The following is a 22,259-nucleotide window of genomic DNA, read 5'->3' on the forward strand; positions in this document are numbered from 1 at the left end:
CCTCCCGCGCATTAAGGAGCTCAGTCAGAGCCTCCTGGGATCTGGTGCGTTTATGGGTCAATTCTAGGGAGTGGATAAGCTCCAAGCGTGCTGAGACCCAAGAAGCACATTCTTTTTTCAGACGAGTGCCATGCTGGATGAGGACGCCACGCAAAACGCACTTCAGAGCCTCCCACTAAAGAGAGAGGGGGGTAGGGTCATGATCATGAGTGAGGACAGTCAATGATGGCAGTGTCGACAGCCGCTTTACAGGTAGCATCCTTCAAGAGGCTCTCATTTAAACGCCACGTAAACGGGCGGCATGACATGCCCGGGACCTCTAAAGACAGGTACACGGGGGCGTGGTCAGACCACAGGGCAGAGTCAATATGGACATCAGGAAACCAAGAAAGGGCATGGTAACTGGTCAGGAAGAAGTCTATCTGGCTGTAAGAGTTATGGGCAGGGGAATGAAACGTGTAATCCCTCGCACGTGGGTTTAGGATATGCCAGACGTCGACCAGCTGGGAAGAGTGGAGAGTAGAGGCTAGGCGGCGCATCTGCGAGGAGGCATGGGGGGGAACGGGGAGGGGAAGAATCCAGCCCCAGGTCCATCACGAAGTTAAAGTCACCCCTGAGGATCACAACCCCCTCGCCAAAGTCAGACAGTCTGCCAATCAGAGATCTACAATAAGGGAGCTGACCTTGCTTCGGGAGGTAACAGCCAGCAACAGTAAGAATGGTGCCCGAATGCGCAGTTTGAGAAATAAGAACCTACCCTCAGGGTCGATCAGGGAGTCCAATACCTCATGCTGTAAGGAGCGATGAAGGGCAACCGAGACACCCTTGGACTTGGCCGTAGGGTTGACGCTGTGGAACCAGAGGGGGTAGTAGCGACTGCGGATGTCGGGGATGTGCCCCTTCTTGAAGTGGGTCTCCTGTAAAATAATGATATGTGAGCGCTGTTTATGGAGCTGGTACAGAATTTGGCTACGCTTCTGAGGCACATTGAGACCACGGACGTTCAACGTACAGTTAAGAGAGGTCATGGTCAGAAAGGAGAAGGGGAAGAGAAACACACAAGGGAGAACAAATGGGAGAAAGACCAAAAAAACAGAGGAAAACACAGTAACAAAGACCAACCAAGTGGGGGTGGAGCAAGGGCTCCACTCAAAAAGGGCGGGGAAGGGGCAAGTGGAAAACAACTGCCAAAACCCACAGTACAAAGTAGCGTGGAAGCTCCGGTGGGGAAACGGGCTTTCAAATGGAAGAGCTGTTACTCCCCCCCCAGCTCTCCGAGCCGCGCAAAACATAGGCAACAGAATAACGAACAGCAACCGACTGACAAAACTATCAGTACCCTCCAACAAGGACAGAAGGTATAAGGAGGCATAGGGAATGCAGGCCCGGGGGGGGGGGGGGGGGTGAGGACCAAAAAGCTGCAAAGCGGCGAAAGGGCCCTCAGACCCCCCAGGCCAGCAGAGCCCCAGAAAGAACACAATAAGAGCAAAAATAAGGCCTCAAAGGAGGTACATCCAAACCGTCCCGGGATGCGGAGGGATGATCTTGACAGGGAGAGCAGCCGGAGGAAGGGAGCCAGAGAAGGAGGGCCAGGACAAGGCTGGGACCGATGGGAGGCCCAATGTAGAGGCAAAAGATAGAAGCTCTGCCAGATGAGAGAGCGACACAGTGCGGCCCCCATGGCGAACCTGGAGCAAGAAAGGGAAGCCCCAGGAGGGACCACCGGAGCAACCCGGGAGCCAGGGACGGAGGACGAAAGTGGAGGGGCGGCAGTGGCAGGGAGCATAGGGGCCTCAGTGGGAGAGCCAAGTCAGTGTCCTTAGAGGCAGACAGCACAGCGGGGGCACCCACACCTCTGCCAGGAGGAGCAGTCTGAGGGATTGCCCCCGGAGCCCCAGAGGCAGGAGGGGATGCAGCAGTCACACAAAAAGTGATGAAGTACCTTGAGGAGAGTGAGAGGGCCTGCCTCCACTATCGCAGGAGAGGGAGGAAGGGTCCATGTCAGTCACTGGTCTGGGTGAAGCTGGAGGAGCCGCCAGGGACGGTGGCAGGGAAGGCCAAATGGCGTCTGAGCCTCCCTGTATCCAAGACAGCTGCGGGCTAGTCGTGAAACTGGGTGCACCGGAGGCCCCAGGAGTCACAGGGCGGTATCCGGAGGCCCCTGGAGGATCATGCAGGGCAGTGGAGTCTGCAGCAGGAGAGCCAGGCAAGCGGCCGCGTGATGGAGAGATGGTGGCGGCCGCCATCTTGGATCCCGCATCGATGTCGGCCGCAGTGGCAAGCGGTCCCCGAAGGAACCGCTCGATGAAAGCATCGTGGGAGGCCCCCGGGGGGATCGAAGAGGAGCGCTGGGCTGTCCTCCAATGTTTGCACAGATTCGCCGGCAGTAGGAGAGTCGGTCGGTCAGGTAAGCTGGCTGTATTGGAGGCGAAGGAGCTCAGGCGAGGAGCATCTCTACTCCTCCATAGCCAGACCACACCCCCTGCCTCCACATATTATGCCCCTGATTCCTCCTGACATAAATACTGCACCCCTAATGGCCACTTATATAAATAACCACCCCCTTATGTTCATAATGACCCCAAATGTAAAGCACTATGGGATTAATGGTGCTATATAAATAAACAATAATAATAATGATAATAATAATAATAATAATAATAATATTATATAAATGATATCTCCCTAATGGCCCCTTATATAAATAACCTCCTCCCCTTGTATTTGTAATGCCCCCCTAATAGCCCTAATATAAATGACCCCCATTATGTTCAATAATGCCCCCTTATATAAATGAACCCCCCACTGTCATGATACCCTTAATGAATCCTCTCTTCTAATTATAATCTCCCCTCCTAGCCATCCATTATAATATTAAAATAACTGCACACAAAAAAAAAAAAGTTATACTCAACTGCCTGCGATCCTGATAAAATAAGCTGCCACCTCCTCCCTGTCCACGCATAGGATGTCTGTGTCTCAGTGCAGGAGGCACGATACTATCATGTCACCGTGCCCGCCTGTGACCTCAGCGGCTTGTAAACTGCAGGCCTTAGGTGGCTTGTAGATTACAAGACAATTAAAGGGGTATTCCCATAACTCTTGTTCTGCAGTCTGAAGGCTCTGTGCTCTCTTCACTTCCTGAATTTATTGGCACATTGGTGGGCTGGGTTTCACTTGCTCTGCTATCTGCTATGCATTACCACAGTATGATGTTGATTTGGAAACTGATGTAGCAGAGCTGGATTTGAGTCAGCTTGCATTACATACAGAAGTAAGGGACTCCTTATCTCAGCCCTTATCAGCCAAATTCAATTAAACCGGCTGATAAGTGGAAAAACTGAAGATAGACAGCGCTTTCACAGAGCTTTCACCTCCCCCCTCCCCTATCTGAGGAGCTCCATTGCTTGTCAGACCCTCCCTCCCCCTGAGAGCAGGCAACGAAATGAGCAGATAAGCCCAGTGGCCATAGAAACGCAGTGTCAACAATGAAGTGAATAAATTAAGATAGCGGCCAAACAAAGCAGTTTTGATAAAGTAATGTATTTAGGAAATGTCTTAAATCCACATAAACTAGCAGTATAGATAGGATGCTTTTCTTGGGACATAGATGCATAGATGCAAGTATAGCATTTTGTTTTGTATTTGACCCTATTTGTAGTGGGACCATATGTTTTTTTTTAATTCATATACATGTACAATATGAATAATGAAATTTAATTATGCTCTAGCTGAAATTATTACACATAAACCACATTATGCATATTATTAGTGTTGTATATCAGAAATGAATTTTCCTACAAACTATGTTTATTAAGATAAGTGTACGTATACTTTTGCAACACTTTTATTATTTAATGTCAATTGTGAACAATTCATATAGGGTACACTTGCCTGTATACATTTGTGGCATTTTGTACCACATGCTGCTTGACAAAAATTCCAATAACTTGGACTGAAATGTTGTAGATGAGTGACTAAACACCTCTGTTTCAATAAAATGGAATATTGCCTTATATACTATGCATACCGTATTTATACAAATAATTCTAATAGCTATAAATAACTATACAACATTTAAAACCATTACTATAAATGAGAAACCGTGTAAATTAAAACTGTTGAACCATTAATAATAGTATGTTACAACCGGTGAGTATGATACCGGTGAGCAAGTGCATTTATACCCTTATTTTATATTGGTTATGTTACAACATGTCTGCAGTAGTTATGAATACAAAAAAAATACTAGAAAACTATTAGTAGATACTAAACATATTTTTTCTTTCATACACTTATATATACTTATATTATAGTACATATAGATCAGGCATTACTCCTTTGCATCATTAATACCACCGGCGGTGATTGAAAATGTGGCTTCATTTTCTGGCATCTCTGGGCTGTCAAGCAACAAAAAGCAACATTTAAGTCTTATACAATTACATTTCAAGATTATACATACTGTACTTCCCATATTTAAGGAATTCCATTGGACCAACTCAGACCAAAAAGTGTTAGTCACCTTCCAAAAATTGATGGCATAACTTAGTGACATTTTACCCCTGTCCCTGATATACCGACCCCACTCCCCTTCTATTATCGAAACCCCCTATTTCCTATAATGTCTTTAAGTTAAGGGATTCTTCTTTAAATTTAAGCAATTATATACTGTTAAAAGTTAGTATTTCTTAGTGCACTAAGAACTCAGCTTTGACAGTTTTCTGTATATATAGTTCAAACTGTCTCAGAGATTTAGTCTCAAACCTGAACTTTTGTGTAATTTTTGCAAAAAAACAATGTTTGATAAAAAGTTGCATGAAGGTGGCTGTGAGTATAATAAGCTAGATGGTATTTTTACGATCGTCAGGGTGTCTGCTGTTTGGAAATATATAGGTTTATGTGGGTTTATGATTCTAATGTCTACGGCATGTTTTATTCATGCTACTATTTTTTTCACTTTTAAGGCCAAAATCAAGATTTTGAGGTGAACTTTTTCACCTCAAAAAGGGAGTTTAGTCACATATATGTAGTATTGATGAATTAAAGGCACCTTAGATTTTAGTATACTAAAGAAATTATGTCAGTATATCCCTGCATGTGGTAGAGTTTAGGTCAGAAATTTGGAATTTAGGATTTTTTTTTAGAAAAAAAAACTTTAACTCAAATGTATACAAGTATAATGTAGCATTCCAAGATAGAACTGTTCAAGCTATATTCCCCTGGCTCCCTGCTTTCAGAAAATAAATTGGTATGGGAGTCTTTGACAAACATTTAATTTAGAAATATGCGTTTTATTCAGACATGTCAAAACTGTGAAAATTGCTCTGGCTACTGGAGGTGCAAAATTTCCAGAGACACTTGAAAAGGTTAAAGAAGGGGATAAAACATTCCCCAATTTGATATGTGCCTTGGACAACCCCTATTTATTTGCTTCATTAGGACATTTGGACAAAAAGTCCTAGATGGATGTTAATGTGACACCTCTAAAATCACCTGTCATAAATTTTAGCAATGCGCAGCTCGCCTCTTCCTTTTCTTAAGCTGATTCTTGTTGTTGAAGCATGTGCAAGTATGTGGCCTCCAATAGGTTTTTTGGGATCAGCCTGAAAACTGAGAAAGGCAAAAGAAAACAAGTTTTTATAAGTTATATTATGAAGTGAAGGAAACAGTGGCGTAAGTAGGAATGGCGGAGCCCTGTGATGAACTTTTGACATGGGGCCCCCTCCCCTTCCTGACCGACACCGAAGACCCCGACGACCCCCCGCCACATTCCTGCTCGCTCTATTATGCCCCATAGTGGCCCCTGCAGACAGTATTATGCCCCATAGTGGCCCCTGTACACAGTATTATTCCCCATAGTGGCCCCTTCACACAGTATTATGCCCTATAGTGGCCTCTACACACAGTATTATCCCCATAGTGGCCCCTGCACACACTATTATCCCCATAGTGGCCACTGCGCACAGTATTATGTCCCATAGTGGCCACTGCGCACAGTATTATGCCCCACTGTGGACACCCATTCATACATTGCAGAAAAAAAAAATCAACAATGGAAATGCTGTGATTCTAAAACAGCTACATTTTTGTGAATTGCAGCATTTCAATTATACCTATGGAAACACTGGCAGCTTCCATATAGGTATAATAGAGGCAGAAAGTCTGGACTCTGTGTGAAAAACGATGTAGAATAAAATGCAATGGGTTTTCTCCATGGCCTTTCCCACAGCGGTTTTTGGCATTGATTTGCTGTGTGTCGCCTTAGCCTAAGGGCTAGTTCACACGTGGGCAAAGGGGCGGATTTTGACAGCGGATTTTGCTTCAAAAACCGCCCCTTTACAATAGTGGTCTATGTAGACCATAGCTTTTTTTTTCCTCCTAGCGGTTTATCGCCGCTAGCGGAAAAAAGAAGCAACATGACCTTTCTTCAGGCGGAAAACGCCTGAAGAAATCCATAGAAGTGAATGGGAGGCGAAAACCGCGCGGTAAAAAAACGCGTGTTTTTTTGCACACAAAACCGCGCTTTTTTTTGCAAAAAAACGTGCGGTTTTCACCCGCGGTTTCTATAGGGAAAAAAAGGGAAGGTGGCTGTGAGTATAATAAGCTAGATGGTATTTTTACGATCGTCAGGGTGTCTGCTGTTTGGAAATATATAGGTTTATGGGGGTTTATGATTCTAATGTCTACGGCATGTTTTATTCATGATACTATTTTTTTCACTTTTAAGGCCAAAATCAAGATTTTGAGGTGAACTTTTTCACCTCAAAAAGGGAGTTTAGTCACATATATGTAGTATTGATGAATTAAAGGGAATTAAAGGGAAAAAAACCCTAGCGAAAACCGCTAGCGAAAACCGCGTCAAAAACCGTGCGGAATGCAAAAAACCGCGTCGAAAAAACTCCCCACGGTTTTTAACCTCGCACAAATAAGCTAGGCGGTTTTCACGTGTGAACTAGCCCTAAGTTGGTTTTCCATGGCCTTTGGATAGGTCATCAATATGTGATAGGTGGGAGTTTGAACCCCACAGATCCACTGTTTGAAGAGGCTATGCCAATCACATGCACCAGGAATAGATCATCAATACGAGTGAACCTCTAAAGATTTTCCCTGATAAGAACAACACTTGGCATTCAGAAGAGAATCTGGACTGTCCTACCCGTCATCCCTTTAAAAAAGCAAATGCCACAACAATGTAGCATTGGTAGAGCGATAATTTACAGAATTTCCAGCCATCAAATGAGGCAGGGAGAGTGGAAGCAATGGTTTGCCCTGAAGATGGGGACAGGTAGAAACTTGGGCATGCACGCACGGGCACTTGGCCTTGTTGTGTTTCTGGACGGTAGCTGCTGATGCTCAAAAGATTGACCCAGAAGGCTGTGAAAGCTATGTATTGTTCCCATTGCATATGTTGACAATGGTGTGCACCTTTCTCCACATGGATATATCTAAGTAGAGGACCATATGGTGATATCAAGCAGGGACAATTTTTCTAGAGAATTAATGGCAACTAGTTATTGTCCATCAGAAAATGCAGTGGAATCCACTAAAGTTGCATGGCATGACTGGGCACATATTTCTATTTCCTGGACACAAATTCCCTTATGGCTGACTAACATTGGCATGGAGGAGGAGAAACATACAAAATTTCTATATGTCTGCCTGTATGGCCATGGCTAATTTTTTTGAATGCAGATTGTGCAGCTTATCATGGATTTGTCATTTGGTAATGTATGAAAAAATTCCTATATGGGAGATGACCTCTGTTAGGAATCTCAGTGTGCAGTGCTGTTGTTGCTTTAAGCTGTCATTGCTCTGTTACTCTGAACCAATCAGCAGTTTAGTAGGGATATTTCTCAAAGCCACATTTGCCTGGTATTAGTTACTTCATACTAGATAGGTTCCTGAGCTCTGTGCATACCTGTTCGTTTTTCTGTTAGAAGACCAAGGGATATCCAGAAAACATATGTATGTCATTATGTTTTTACTGTTGCCCCTACCAGAACAACTACCAGTATCCTGGTAGTACCCCTACCACTACTATCTCCACCACAAGTCAAGTCTTCCACTTCTTCCTCCATCCATCCTTTACATCCAAAACATTGTCTGCTCATCCATGTCATCAAGAAGAGGAAGGAGAGACAGACTTGTATTATGTCAGTGAAGATAAAGAAGAATACATGGTTTATAGAAAGGCAGCATGGTAAATTACATTACAACAACAGAGGAGGAGGAACATACAGAACCCCGACTCAATATTTGTGTTTTACTGCTTTCAATAATATCATCTTTATTCTTACGTAAGTATAACAACCCGGCATCTACTGGTGGGGCTGCCAAGAACAGAAGTAAAGTTGCTGTTGCCACCCACATTTTTATTGTATTAGTACTTGCACTGGAGGATGACTTGACTGTAGCACAAATGTTTCCTACTACTACTTTAGGCTGAGATCCCACAATGCAGAAATACTGCTTTTTTGTTGCAGATTTTGCTGCGTTTTTTGTTGAGCTGAAGTCCGGAGTGTCTTGAAAGGAATGGAAAATATAAAGGGAGTCTATAATTGAGATTTAAAATTTTTAGCTAAGTCTATATTCATTTAGCCTTTAAAAAGGCTATTGTAGGCATACCTTTGATTTCCTGGCATTCAGAAAAAGCCTTTTTGTTATGTAAATTAGCCTCCAAGGAGCACAGGGGGCACCCGTGTCATCACCCTCTCCTTGCATCGCCACCCCCTTCTACCTTCTTGTTAAGACAAGATAATCCTTTAATAGTCCCACAGTGGGGAAATTTCAGTATGTTACAGCAGAATAGTAATATAGTTACAGGATAATATACAGTAATATCTTACGGAAGTAGACACATATATGCTGAGAAGAGAAGATATACTAGGAGTCTGTAGCAGCTTAGGAAGAGAAGAAAGAAAGAAGGAAGACTTCATAGTCATATTCATTTAGTTTTCTGTGTGGGGTGATCTTCACTTGGTCTGATGTAAATTATACAGCCTGGTCGCAGTTGGAAGGAAGGACCTGCGATAGCGCTCCTTCTCACACTTGGGGTGAAGCAAACAGTCACTTACAGTGCTGCCAAGTGCCATCAAGGTCCCATACATGGGGTGGGATTTGTTCTCCCGCATGGAGGTCACCACGGACAGTATCCTTCTGTCACCCACCACCTGTATTGGGTCCAGGGGGCTCCCCAGGACAGAGCTGGCTCTTCTGATCAGCCTGTCAAGTCTATTTCTGTCCCTGGTTGATATACTGCTCCCCCAGCAGGCCACACCGAAAAAGATGGCTGAAACAACCACATAGTTTAAAAAGGCCCTAAGAAGTGGCCCCTGGACTCCGAAGGCCCTCAGCCTCCTGAGCAGGTAGAGTCTGCTGTGACCCTTTCTGTGCAGTGCCTCCAGGTGATCAGCCCAGTCTAATTTATTATTGAGGAGCACACTCAGGTACTTATAGGTCTTGACACCTCCCCCTCCTCTTTGCTTCTTTCTCTCGTTGGCCTGAACAAAATCTGGTGTATGCACAAGCTGACAGGAGGAAGAAGCTCAGAAGAGGAGGAGAAGGCATCAACAAGAAGGAATACGGGGTTGGCGATGTAGGGAGCGGGTCATCTAACTTCATTGCTTATATAATAGAAATTGATGACAATGTGCATTATTATTATTATTCTTTTTTTAAATCTTTTTAATCCATTTTTGCAACCCTTCGAAATCTTACAGTTTCACATGTGCACATAGCCTAACAGTTTGAATAGCTATAGGTCAGCACATAGATATAGACATTTAATTGAGCCATTCAATGGAGCCACCATGGTGTCAGCGAAGTTTCAATTCCATTGATATGAAAATCTCCAAACATATTTCATACATGGAAACAATACAGACTTTAAAGGGTTTTCCCACAAATATAACCATATTTAGATTTGTAGACAATTAAAAGTTAAGCAATTTTGCAAATATTAGTTATTAAAAATTTTTTGTTGAGTTTTAAAAGATTTTCTCTAACCATCTTAGCAGTTACAAGACTATGTTTTGATCAGTTGCCAATGGATATGACCATAAATGCAGAAATCTTTAAAAAAAAAAAAAAAAAAAAAGATCTGTTAGCACTATTAATGGGTTAATAAGTGCACCCATATACCTTTACCAGTGTTTTGAGTGATTTCTGGGTTTTTCTGGGAGCACCTAGCATCTTCTGCATTTGTTTAAATGGTGTAGCTTCCTGCTGCCTTACCCTAGTATACTTTACCTGCCTTCTTCTTCCTGTCCAGGCTTCCTTGTGTGGGGAATGTTTCCTCCTCTTTTTTGACTACCAGCACACAGCAGTCCTGGCACTGCGCTGTAGCCTTCACTACATCTCTATTGCACAGGCTCCCACACTTGCACAATAGAGATAGAGTTTCTGCTTCAGGACAAAGCCAGGACTCCTGTTCTTTTGCACACGAGCAGCCAGACATCAAGGAAGGAGGAGGAGCCGTTCCCCACAGTAGGAAGCCTAGACAGGGAGAAGATAGGTAAGTATGATGGAGTGGATGGGGGAAAATAGTAGTGACGTTCCATTTCTGGAAACAGATCATCACTGGATAATCAGAAAATGTCCATGGGGCAGTCACATGACTGCCCCAGGGATATGGATAAATATACATTTTTTTCAAAATTATGTAATTTAGGAAGTAGGCAGAGGGAGGGTGTTTAGATTAGTGTAGGTGTTTATATTCATCCTGGACCAGGGGCGGATCCAGGGCCGATGAAGGGGGGGAGAATGGCATGACATTGGGGCAGATGAAGGGGGGAGAACGGCATGACACTGGGGCAGAGACGGGGGGACATGAAACTGTGGGCAGATAAAGGGGGAGAATGGCATGAAACTGGGGACAGAGATAGAGGGGGGGGACATGAAACTAGGGGTAGATGAAGGGTGTATATGAAAATGGGGAGAGATGGAGGGGGGACATATAATTTACGGGTGACTGTAGGAGGATTATACTGTGTGGAATCACATGAAAAATGAATGAGAATGGGCGGAGTCAACATAAAAGTGGGCGGGGCCTAATTTGCTGCGGCGCACAAACCCTGGATCCGCCACTGTCTTGGACAAACCCTTTAACCCCTTTCTGACATCCGCCATACTAGTACATCGAATGCTAGGTGTTAAAATATGGCAGCCGCTCAGGAGCCAGGCAGCCACAATAGCTGCCGGGTGTCTGCTGTTTTATACCATAGCCATTGCTAATATCCGCGATTGGTGGCTATAATAAATAAAATATAAAAGTAAAAAAAAAAAAAAAAATACATAAAAAAATTAAAATATTAAAAATTCAAATCACCCCCCTATCCCTAGAACACATATAAAAGTACTTAAATACTGTGAAACACCTACACATTAGGTATCCCTGTGTCCAAAAACACCCGTTCTATACATTTATAAAAGTATTTTTCCCGTAAGGTAAATGCCGTAGCAGGAAGAAAAAGGTAAAAGTGCCAAGCCACTAGCCATAGTTTTTTCACTATTTTACCTCTGACAAAAATTTTAATAAAAAGCGATCAGAGCAATAGCAATTCCCCAAAATGATTTAATTAAAAAGTACACCTGCTCTTGCAAAAAAAAGACACCCTATGGATCCCTGTACACGGAAGTATAAAATAGTTATGGAATGTCGGAATACAGCAACTTTTAGAAAAAAAATTTTTAGCACAGTTTTGGATTTTGTTAAAGGGGTATTCCCACCTCACATACTCAGCAGTCTTCACTCTTGTAAAATCTTCTTTCTTACTGGTTTCTTGCATCATTTGGTGGGCGGGGTTTCACAGGCAACCTGCCGTTTAGCCCCGCCTCCAAATTCACGTGTAGCTCCACCCACCCACATTGGACTATGAAGTACAGGCAGCAGCAACTCCATTCTGTGTTACATACAGAGACTGCCTGTCTCTGCCATAATGAACACAACTGAATTAGCTAGCCTGATAACTGGGAGAACAGAAGAAATGAAAGCAGCTCCTCTCCTCTATCTGAGTGCAGGACCTAGGTCACATGGTGTAGACACAGGATTAGCTAGATACACAGGCTCGCTCCCTGCACTTAGCCCCTCCTCCCTCCCCCCTGAGAGCAGCAGATACATCATTTGACTCAGGAGCAGCTAGGTCAGGGCTGTGGCCACAAAAAATTGAATAAAGTAAGATAGTGGATACACAAAGCAGTTTTGCTGAAGCAGTGTATTTAGGAAAAGTCTTACATCCACATTAACAAGCAGTATAGATAGGATCCTTGTGATGGGACAACCCCTTTAAGGTGTTAAAAGGTAAATAAAACCATATAAATATAGTTGGGAGGCTTTTTTTGGAGGCTGATTTTGAGGTGGATTCAGCATCAAAATCCTCGCCAAAAGTGTGAACTGACCCTTAGGCCGAGTTCAGACGGGGCATTTGGGACCGGAATTTGATGCGGAGGCCGACTCAGGTTCCGGTCCAAAGTATGGGTAGCCGCAACTGGATGCCGATGCACTGCCCAGGCATCCAGTCGTGGCACTGTGATCCGGATTAGTACCAAATTAATGAGCATGTTGCTTCATTTTTCCAGGAGCCAGTGGGAGATGTTTTTTTTGGTCAGGATTTTGAGGCGGATTCGGCCTCAAAATCCTGACTAAAATACCCTGTGTGAAATCAGCCTTAGGGCTCATTCACACGGAGTAAACGCCAGCTTATTCTGAACTTAAAACACGTTCAGAATCAGCGGCGTATGAAGCAGTTCCATTAATTTCTATGGGAGCCGGCATACGAGCGCTCTACATAGAAATGAATGGGCTGCTTTTTTCACTACGAGCACTCCCATTGAAGTGAATGGGATGTGCTCGCGTGTACGGCTAGCTCTGCTCATGCCGAGCCGTAGACGCAGCGCTTCCCATTCACTTCAATGGGAGCACTCATAGTGAAAAAAGCAGCCCATTCATTTCTATGGGGAGCGCTCGTATGCCGGCTCCCATAGAAATGAATGGAACTGCTTTATACGGCGCTGATTCTGAACGCGTTTTACGTTCAGAATAAGCTGGCGTTTACTCCGTGTGAATAAGCCCTTAGTGTGTAAGTTCACTGTTCATGTTTCTGTTGGAGTAAGACATCACATTATTGCTTTCAGTGTACTGTATGCAACACAAAAATCTAAAATAGCCTTTGGGTGGTGGGGGTTTGCTTTTTTTCCCACCTTCTACATAGGTTGCACTATTTTCTTCAGTTCTATCAATGATGTATATGATTTTATTAAACATTAGTGCTTAAAGGGATGGCCGCTATTTTATCCATTTTATCAACCAGTTTAACTGCTAGCAAGAAGCCTAAGGTTTTTGAGCATTTAAAATTAAATTGAAGCTTACGTCATTGTTGCTCCTGGATCAGCAGTCATCTGATTTGTAATAAATACAGCAACATTGTACTCTAAAAAAAAAAATTAAAAAGCACAATTAGAACATCTGATTCATTGTAACAAAATTCTTGTTTTATCTCCCCTATTGATTAGAATCAACACTGCCTGTCCAGGTTGAAAAGGCCTATACTTTTTAGAAGAACAGAAGTGAAGTCTCCTTGATTTGAACGCACAGAGAAGAGCTGATTAGGGCCGGGGCCCCACGGAACGTAAACGCCGCGATTTGCCCGCAGTGGAGACACTGCGGGAAAAATCGCGGCGTTTTACAGTGCAAGCAAAGGGGATGGGATTCATGTGAATCCCATGCCCACTTTGCGGAAAAAAACGCAGTGCGGACACGCTGCGATTTGCAAAGCCGTTGCGGCTTTGCAAATTGCAGCAGGTCAATTATATCTATGGAAACGCCGGCGGCTTTCCTGTAGATATAATGTTAAGAGAAAGTCCGCAGAGGAAAACTCTGAACTTTCTCTTAAAAGTGCTGTGAAAAGAATCGCAATGTGTTCACGTTCGCTGCGATTACGGCCCATGGGGTCTTTCTGCTATTTTTCCATGACTCAGTGAACTGCCACTGACAAGAGATAAGCTAAAGAAAAAGAAAGTTTGGATGAAGTATTCCTTTGAAATACTCTACCCAGTAGTGAAGTACCCTTGATCTTCCTGTGCTCCTCAATAACAAATCTACTTGACCAGTGTATTAGATTAACCTAACCTTAACATACCTCCACTTCTGCATCCAGCTTGTGTGTTTTCTGTCAATGTACAGAAGAGAAGAGCTCAATCCCTTACACTGCTGTAATACAGATCGCTTCTATCCTCCTGTCTTAGGGTAGGAGGACAAAAGGCTTCCACCGTGTGACTTTTCCGTGCAGCTAGCACGGCATCCCGCTCCTGATTAGGCCCAGATGTATGGGCCTAATCAGGAGTGAGTCTCATGCCACAGACGCCGCACCTGACTGAGTTGTGGAATCATTGGGAAGATGGGGCATGTCGCTTCTTTTTCCCGCTAGCTGAAAAAAATCGCTAGTGGGAACAAAAAAAAGCGAGGGACACCTATTGAAATGAATGGGAAACATTCTGGCAGACGGATTTTGAGGCGGATTCTGCGTCAATGTGATTTTCTGGATTTTATTTTTAATATTCTATCTCTCACTGTTAAAATTAACCTACACTCAAAATTATAGACTGTTCATGTCTTTGTCAGTGGGCAAACTTACAAAATCAGCAAGGGATCAAATAATTATTTCCTTCGCTATAGATAGATAGATAGATAGATACACGCGTATACACTCACCGGCCACTTTATTAGGTACACCTGTCCAACTGCTCGTTAACACTTAATTTCTAATCAGCCAATCACATGGCGGCAACTCAGTGCATTTAGGCATGTAGACATGGTCAAGACAATCTCCTGCAGTTCAAACCGAGCATCAGTATGGGGAAGAAAGGTGATTTGAGTGCCTTTGAACGTGGCATGGTTGTTGGTGCCAGAAGGGCTGGTCTGAGTATTTCAGAAACTGCTGATCTACTGGGATTTTCACACACAACCATCTCTAGGGTTTACAGAGAATGGTCCGAAAAAGAAAAAACATCCAGTGAGCGGCAGTTCTGTGGGCGGAAATGCGTTGTTGATGCCAGAGGTCAGAGGAGAATGGCCAGACTGGTTTGAGCTGATAGAAAGGCAACAGTGACTCAAATAGCCACCCGTTACAACCAAGGTAGCCAGAAGAGCATCTCTGAGCGCACAGTACGTCGAACTTTGAGGCAGATGGGCTACAGCAGCAGAAGACCACAGAGGGTGCCACTCCTTTCAGCTAAGAACAGGAAACTGAGGCTACAATTTGCACAAGCTCATCGAAATTGGACAATTGAAGATTGGAAAAACGTTGCCTGGTCTGATGAGTCTCGATTTCTGCTGCGACATTCGGATGGTAGGGTCAGAATTTGGCGTCAACAACATGAAAGCATGGATCCATCCTGCCTTGTATCAACGGTTCAGGCTGGTGGTGGTGGTGTCATGGTGTGGGGAATATTTTCTTGGCACTCTTTGGGCCCCTTGGTACCAATTGAGCATCGTTGCAACGCCAAAGCCTACCTGAGTATTGTTGCTGACCATGTCCATCCCTTTATGACCACAATGTACCCAACATCTCATGGCTACTTTCAGCAGGATAATGCGCCATGTCATAAAGCTGGAATCATCTCAGACTGGTTTCTTGAACATGACAATGAGTTCACTGTACTCCAATGGCCTCCACAGTCATCAGATCTCAATCCAATAGAGCATCTTTGGGATGTGGTGGAACAGGAGATTCGCATCATGGATGTGCAGCCGACAAATCTGCGGCAACTGTGTGATGCCATCATGTCAATATGGACCAAAATCTCTGAGGAATGCTTACAGCACCTTGTTGAATCTATGCCACGAAGAATTGAGGCAGTTCTGAAGGCAAAAGGGGGTCCAACCTGTTACTAGCATGGTGTACCTAATAAAGTGGCCGGTGAGTGTATATGGACCACAATATGCAAAGTAACGTATTATGGTGACCTCGCTTCCCCCAAAAATCCATAAAATACCAATAAAAAGCAATTATAAAGTCATAGATACCAAGCACTGGTACCAATAAAAACGACAACTTGTCCTGAAAATAAAGATCCCTTTCATATTAACAAAACAGTAAAAAAGTTAAAGGCTAAGGCCTCACTTTGCAGAAATGCAACTTTTTTTGTTGAAGATTTTGTTGTATTTTTTTTGAGCCAAAGCCAAGAATGGCAACAAAAGGAATGGGAAATATATAGAAAGCTCTTATACTTCTCCCTTCTACATAATCCTCTCCTGGCTTTGGCTCACAAAACTGCAACAAAATGTGCAACAAAAAAAATCTGCATTTCCACAATGTGAGGGCCTTAGCCAAAGACATCAGAATATGGTGACTCCAGGAAAGTTGCTTATTTAAAAAAAAGAAAAAAAAGAAAAGAATGGAAACTGTAATTGTAATGACACACCAAGGCTGCCATGTCATTTTTAATCGTGAATTCCGTAGAAACAGAATGCAAAAATATTAGGATAGAATTATGTTTTTTTTTTTCCCATATGAACCCCCCAAAAACATTAAAGGTGTTGTCGAGGCAAAAATGGACAACCCTTTTAATGTTTAAACAAGCTGTAGGCAGTGAAAAATTAAAAAAATGTATACTCTCCTACAGAGTCTGTAGAGTACTGCATGGAGGCCATAGAGATCCCTAGGAGAGTATTTACAGCTACATTCTTACCTTCAGAAATTTTCTGAAGTCTGGACAACATCTGAGCTAACTTCTGCTGTCTTTCGGCCAACTCTCCACGTCCACTGAAATCCACTCGGAAGAGCGCCATTATGGAATCAATAATCTATTAAAATCAGAAAATATATATGATATCTAAAATCTATGCCAGTCTCCAACTAGTGTAGATTTCAATTCTATTGTATGGGACCATGAGCTGCCAGCTCTTAATTCCACCCAGTTTGTTGATATTTGCAGCCTGTTTTGCCAACATGTCATCATACTGTATTGTACTGAATTGATTTCATGGAGTTCTTGGAGTTTAAAAATTAGCACAAGCACATTTTAGCATAATACACGTGTATAGAATACACGTGTAAAAATAACACTCCCATTGACTTCAATGAAATTTTTTACCCATGTAAATAACGCGTCAAAATACGAGTCGCGTTTTTTGAAGCGTATTTTGATGCGTTTTTTTACACGTGTAAAAAATTTCATTGAAGTCAATGGGAGCGTTATTTTTACACATGTAATCTATACACGTGTATTATGCTAAAATGTGCTCACGTTAACTCCGTGTGCACGGGCCCTTAGTAAAGAATTACCAAGTAAGACCTCATGCACATAAAAGTGTGCTTTGTCAGTGTTCTACCCATTTTTTTAACACACCGACCCATTATTTACTTATATTTACATATGCTGTTCATTCTGTTTTCTTACACACCCGTACATTTGTGTGGATGTAGCTTTTATTATAAGTTATCAGTGGACACATCTGTATGTAATAAAACACTATTTTCTTCAAAATAATAATAATAATTACCGTATATACTAGAGTATAAGTCGACCCAAATATAAGCCGACCCCCCCTAATTTTACCACAAAAAACTGAGAAAACTTATTGACTTGAGTATAATCCGAAGGGGGAAATGCATGACATTCTGTTTGTGCTCATGTTAATCCTAGCCGGCTTCAGGCCTATATGGTAATATTCCAGATGTCACGTGGTCTGGGATATTACCATATAGGCCCAAAGCCTGTGGTAGTAGTAATAGCCTGTTACTGCTAGCACAGGCTTTGGGCCTGTATGACAACAGGCTGCTACTGCTACCATAATGCTTTGGGCCTGTATGATAATACCCTAGACAGCACTTTAAACAGAGAGTTTGCAGAGTTTTCCTCCATGGACTTTCTGTTACAATTATATCTATGGGAAAACCACTGGCATTATTATTATTATTTATTTATATATATAGCACCATTAATTCCATGGTGCTTTACGTTTCGGGGTGACATACAGTACACACAATATACAGGTAGATATAATACTAACAATGACCGACTGGCATAGTGGGGTAGAGGGCCCTGCCCGCGAGGGCTTACAATCTATGAGGGAAGGGGGGTAGAGACAGAAGGAGAGGGGGAGACTGTACAGATGGCAGTGGGTGATAGTGTTATTGGAGGTTGTAGGCCTTCTTGAATCCTGTGATTGTGGGGGTCAGTCTTATGCGTCTTGGTAAGGAGTTCTAGAGTATGGGGGATGCACGGGAGAAATCTTGGAGGCGGTTGTGTGAGGAGCGTATGAGGGCAGAGCAGAGTAGGTCATTGGGAGATCTGAGGTTACGTGTGGGCAGGTAGCGGGAGATTAGGTCAGAGATATACTGTATGGAGGGGACAGGTTGTGGATGGATTTGTATGTTAGCGTTAGTAGCTTGAACTCAATTCGCTGGGCTATGGGTAGCCAGTGGAGGGACTGGCAGAGAGGAGCAGCCGATGAAGATCGGGGGGTGAGGTGAATTAAGCGAGCATGCACAGTTTTAGGTGGACTGGAGGGGGGCGAGGGTGTTTGCTGGGAGTCCATGGAAAAGGGTGTTGCAGTAGTCTTAAGCGGGAGATTATGAGAGCCTGGACAAGCATCTTAGTAGTTTCAGGGGTAAGGAAGGAGCGGATTCGGTGAATGTTTTTGAGTTGGAGGCGGCAGGAAGTGTTGAGAGTTTGAACGTGTGACTTGCAGGATAGGTCGGAGTCCAGGGTTACCCCAAGGCATCGGGCCTGTGAGACAGAGGTAATTGTGGTTCCGTTAACTTTGATAGATGGGTCAGGTGGAGGGGCCATACAGGGTGGGGTGAAGATGATGAACTCTGTTTTCTCCATGTTGAGTTTGAGAAAGCGGGAGGAGAGGAAGGAGGCTACAGCAGCTAAATAATCTGGAACTCTGGCCAGCAGGGAGGTAATGTCTGGTCTAGAGATGTATATTTGGATGTCATCGGCATAGCAATGGTATTGAAAACCATGAGATTCTATGAGTTGGCCCAGGCCGAGGGTGTAGATGGAGAACAGGAGGGGTCCTAGGACGGAGCCTTGGGGGAAACCTACAGAGAGAGGGCGAGGTAAGGAGGTGGTGTGCGAGTGGGAGACGCTGAATGTTCGGTCGGTGAGATATGAGGAGATCCAGGAAAGGGCCAGGTCTGAGATACCAAGGGATGAGAGAATTTCTAACAGGAGGGAGTGGTCAACTGTGTCAAAGGCAGAGGAGATGTCAAGGAGGAGGAGAACAGAGTAATGGTGCTTGGTTTTGGCGGTTAGCAGGTCATTGGTGACTTTTGTTAGGGCCGTTTTCATTGGAGTGCCGGGGTCTGAAGCCTGACTGTAGTCTGTCAAAGAGCAGGTCGGACAAGAGATAGGAGGAGAGTTCTGAGTGGACATGTTGCTCAAGCACTTTTGAGGCGTACGGAAGGAGTGAGATGGGACGATAATTGGCTGGACGGGTCTAGGGACGGTTTCTTAAGTATAGGAGTGACAGTGGCATGTTTGAAGGCTGAGGGGAAGGATCCATTGGTTAGGGATAGGTTGAAGAGATGAGTTAGGGACGGAGTAATGACTTCAGTGAGTTTGGGAATGAGATGTGACTGGATCGGGTCAAGCGCACAGGAGGTGAGGTGGGATTTGGAGATAAGGGAGGAGAGTTTTTCATCAGTGATGGTGGAGAAACAGGTCAAGGATGAGGAGCAGCAAGTAATTGGGTAGAGGGGTTTCCATAGTTATAAGTGAGGTTGGGTAGAGGCATTTCCATAGTTATAAGTGCTGCCAGTTTTGGAAATCGAGGTGTGTCCACAAAGAGGTTTTTACCGCAAAGTGGGCAAGGGATTTGCTAGAATACCATCCACTTTGCCTGTACTGTAAAACGCCATGATTTTTTTTTGGCGGCGTTTCTGACCCATGGGACCCCGGCCTTAAGTAGTTTAACCATATTCTCTGAGTTTATCTTCAAGGCATCCAATTTCATGTTATTAAGGTTGGATTCACATCTGCGTTGGAGTCTCTGTAGGAGATTCCATCACAGATTCCGCTTAAAATCGACAGAGAGAAAAGTCCTAAAAGGAGAACTTTTCTCTCTGCCAGTTTCAGTAAAAAACCAGTGGAAACTGGGTAGATACCTGGCAGACCCCATTACAATCTATGGGGTCTACGGGTTTCCACTTTTTTTTAAGCGGACAGGGTCTCCATCTTTCAGGTCCACATCCAGACTCAAACAACAGACACCCGAATGCTGGTGTGAACCTACTGTATGTTGGATCACCCTTTGGCTAGCTGGTATTAGAGAATCACGCATAGGACATATGAGTAGCCTCTAGTGATCAGCATGCTAAGTTCCACCATATCAATAATAGTCATACGGACGTAAACGGCTGACAACCTGATCTACTAAATGATGGTTCCTCGTGTGTGAATTTCCAACATATTATAGCTCTACATTACTTGCCTGAAATACTTTTAATTAAGGTACTTATAATTGATTTGATTTGCAATCTTCCAGCTCTTTTAATATAACTAATAAACATTAGATTGTAGTTGTTTTCTTTTTTCATTTATTTTTTGATAGACTTCTTGCAGAAACGACCTACTCGCCATGAGGAAGGGGCTCTGACCCTGAAACGCGTAGGCGGCTAAAGTTTTTTTTGTGTAACCATTGTCTGATGTAACCCAAGTAACGTCTTCATGTAAGTGCTGTGTGTTTTTTCTATTTTTTACTGGTTTCTTGTTATTTTGGAATTTTAAATGGTCTAATTAAAGTACAAAATTCTTTTAAGTCTACACTAGACTGGATGCTGAATCACTATTTTTTCTGGGACTGTCTAACAATACCTGTACCGGCAGGGTTATAGTTTTTCGCGCATCAGTGCTAGCATATTGAAGATATTCTCTCTACACAATGGGACCACAAAAAACACCAGGGCTGTGATATACAATTTATCCAGTGTCTACTCGAGTAATATGTCTGTTCTATGATTATATATCACTGTCCAATCACAATTTTGTTAAAATCTCTGCAAAACAGATCCTGTAGTAAATATGTAGTAAACTTGTCCTACACTAATTCTAACACTGTTAGAATGAGGAGCCACATTGTGGAAAAGCAGTTTATTATTGCAGATTTTGCTGCGTTTTTTTGAGCCAAAGCCAATAATGGTTACAAAAGTAATGGGTAATATATAAGAAGTACTTATACTTCTACCTTCTGCTCAATCCACTCCTGGCTTTGGATCAAAAAACTGCAGCAAAATTTGTAACCAATAAAAGCTGTGCTTCAGTGTGGGGCCTCATTCACATCTGCATCAGTAATCTGTTCAGGGGAGTCCGCATGGGGACCCCCCTGAACGGACTACTGAACGCATTGGCATGCGGTGTGCAGTGAAAGTGCACAGACCCCATAGACTGCAAGCCGGCTGGCTGTATAAGCCAGCCGGATATTGAGCGGCCGTGTGACCTATGCCCTTTCCTCAAGGGGGGGGGTTTCCCATTCATTGGTGGCCCGGGGAAGGGGGCGGGGCCGCCCACAGGAGTATCCAGGGCAGCGCTGGGCGGGGAACTTCCTTTTGAATTCCGGCCAGAGCTGACAAAGCAACTCTCCCCTGAGTGACCCTGCCTTGCCACCACATGCTATGGAGCCTGCACAGGACCATCAACGGCTGTTAGAACAGCTGCTACTCAAAGTAAGTCAGAAAGGGACAGCTTGGCTTGAGTCCCTGCTCCAGGAGAGCGGGGATTCAGCCCAGATCCCCCCTCCCCCTCAGCAGACAGTGGGGCACATGGCTCGTCCAGCAAGGACAGCCAGGCCACCATCTCGGCTCTCCCCATGCCCCCACCTACTCGCAGCAGGGTTAAAGCCCCCAAAAATAGAGCAACCCGGGCCCGTAAAGGGAGGGTGGTTAGACGGAAACAATGCCAGCCATCTGACCCTGCCTCAATAAGGGCACAGGCCCGAAAGGCCAGGCGGACCAAGGGCCTGGTAGGCCCTGGGGTCAGCACATGGCAGCCAGCAGGAAGCCAGATGCAAATAGCTTCACCCCCTCCTAGCCAGTCCCAATGTAGTCCACCCTCCACACAGTTATATTTACCCCCACACCCCCAGGCCCAGTATGTTAGGAACCCAGGGGAGGCGACTATTTTGGGCTCAATAGCCAACGGCCCCCTGGAAAACTCAGTGCTGATTGGCACAGGCCACGGTGGTGGGGAGTTATTGTTGGGCATTAATGCCCCAATAATGCCCCATGCGCCTAGACAATCCAGAAGGACCA

At 44.0% G+C, this 22,259-nt stretch overlaps 1 protein-coding gene across 1 annotated transcript in view; it reads right to left on the reverse strand.

Annotated features, from left to right (window-relative positions):
- Positions 1-4,319: 4,319 nt before the first annotated feature.
- The window catches only part of DMC1 (DNA meiotic recombinase 1), an 82,980-nt gene continuing 65,040 nt past the window's right edge, over positions 4,320-22,259 (reverse strand). The window contains exons 10-13 of the mRNA XM_075286876.1: positions 16,690-16,804; positions 13,370-13,430; positions 5,497-5,613; positions 4,320-4,403 (exon numbers count right to left, since the gene is read on the reverse strand). Coding sequence (XP_075142977.1) covers positions 4,334-4,403; positions 5,497-5,613; positions 13,370-13,430; positions 16,690-16,804 — 363 coding nt within the window. The 3' untranslated portion in view covers positions 4,320-4,333. The remainder of the gene's footprint in view (positions 4,404-5,496; positions 5,614-13,369; positions 13,431-16,689; positions 16,805-22,259) is intronic.

Source organism: Leptodactylus fuscus, chromosome 9, assembly GCF_031893055.1.
Source record: "Leptodactylus fuscus isolate aLepFus1 chromosome 9, aLepFus1.hap2, whole genome shotgun sequence".
Taxonomy (NCBI): Eukaryota; Metazoa; Chordata; class Amphibia; order Anura; family Leptodactylidae; genus Leptodactylus; species Leptodactylus fuscus.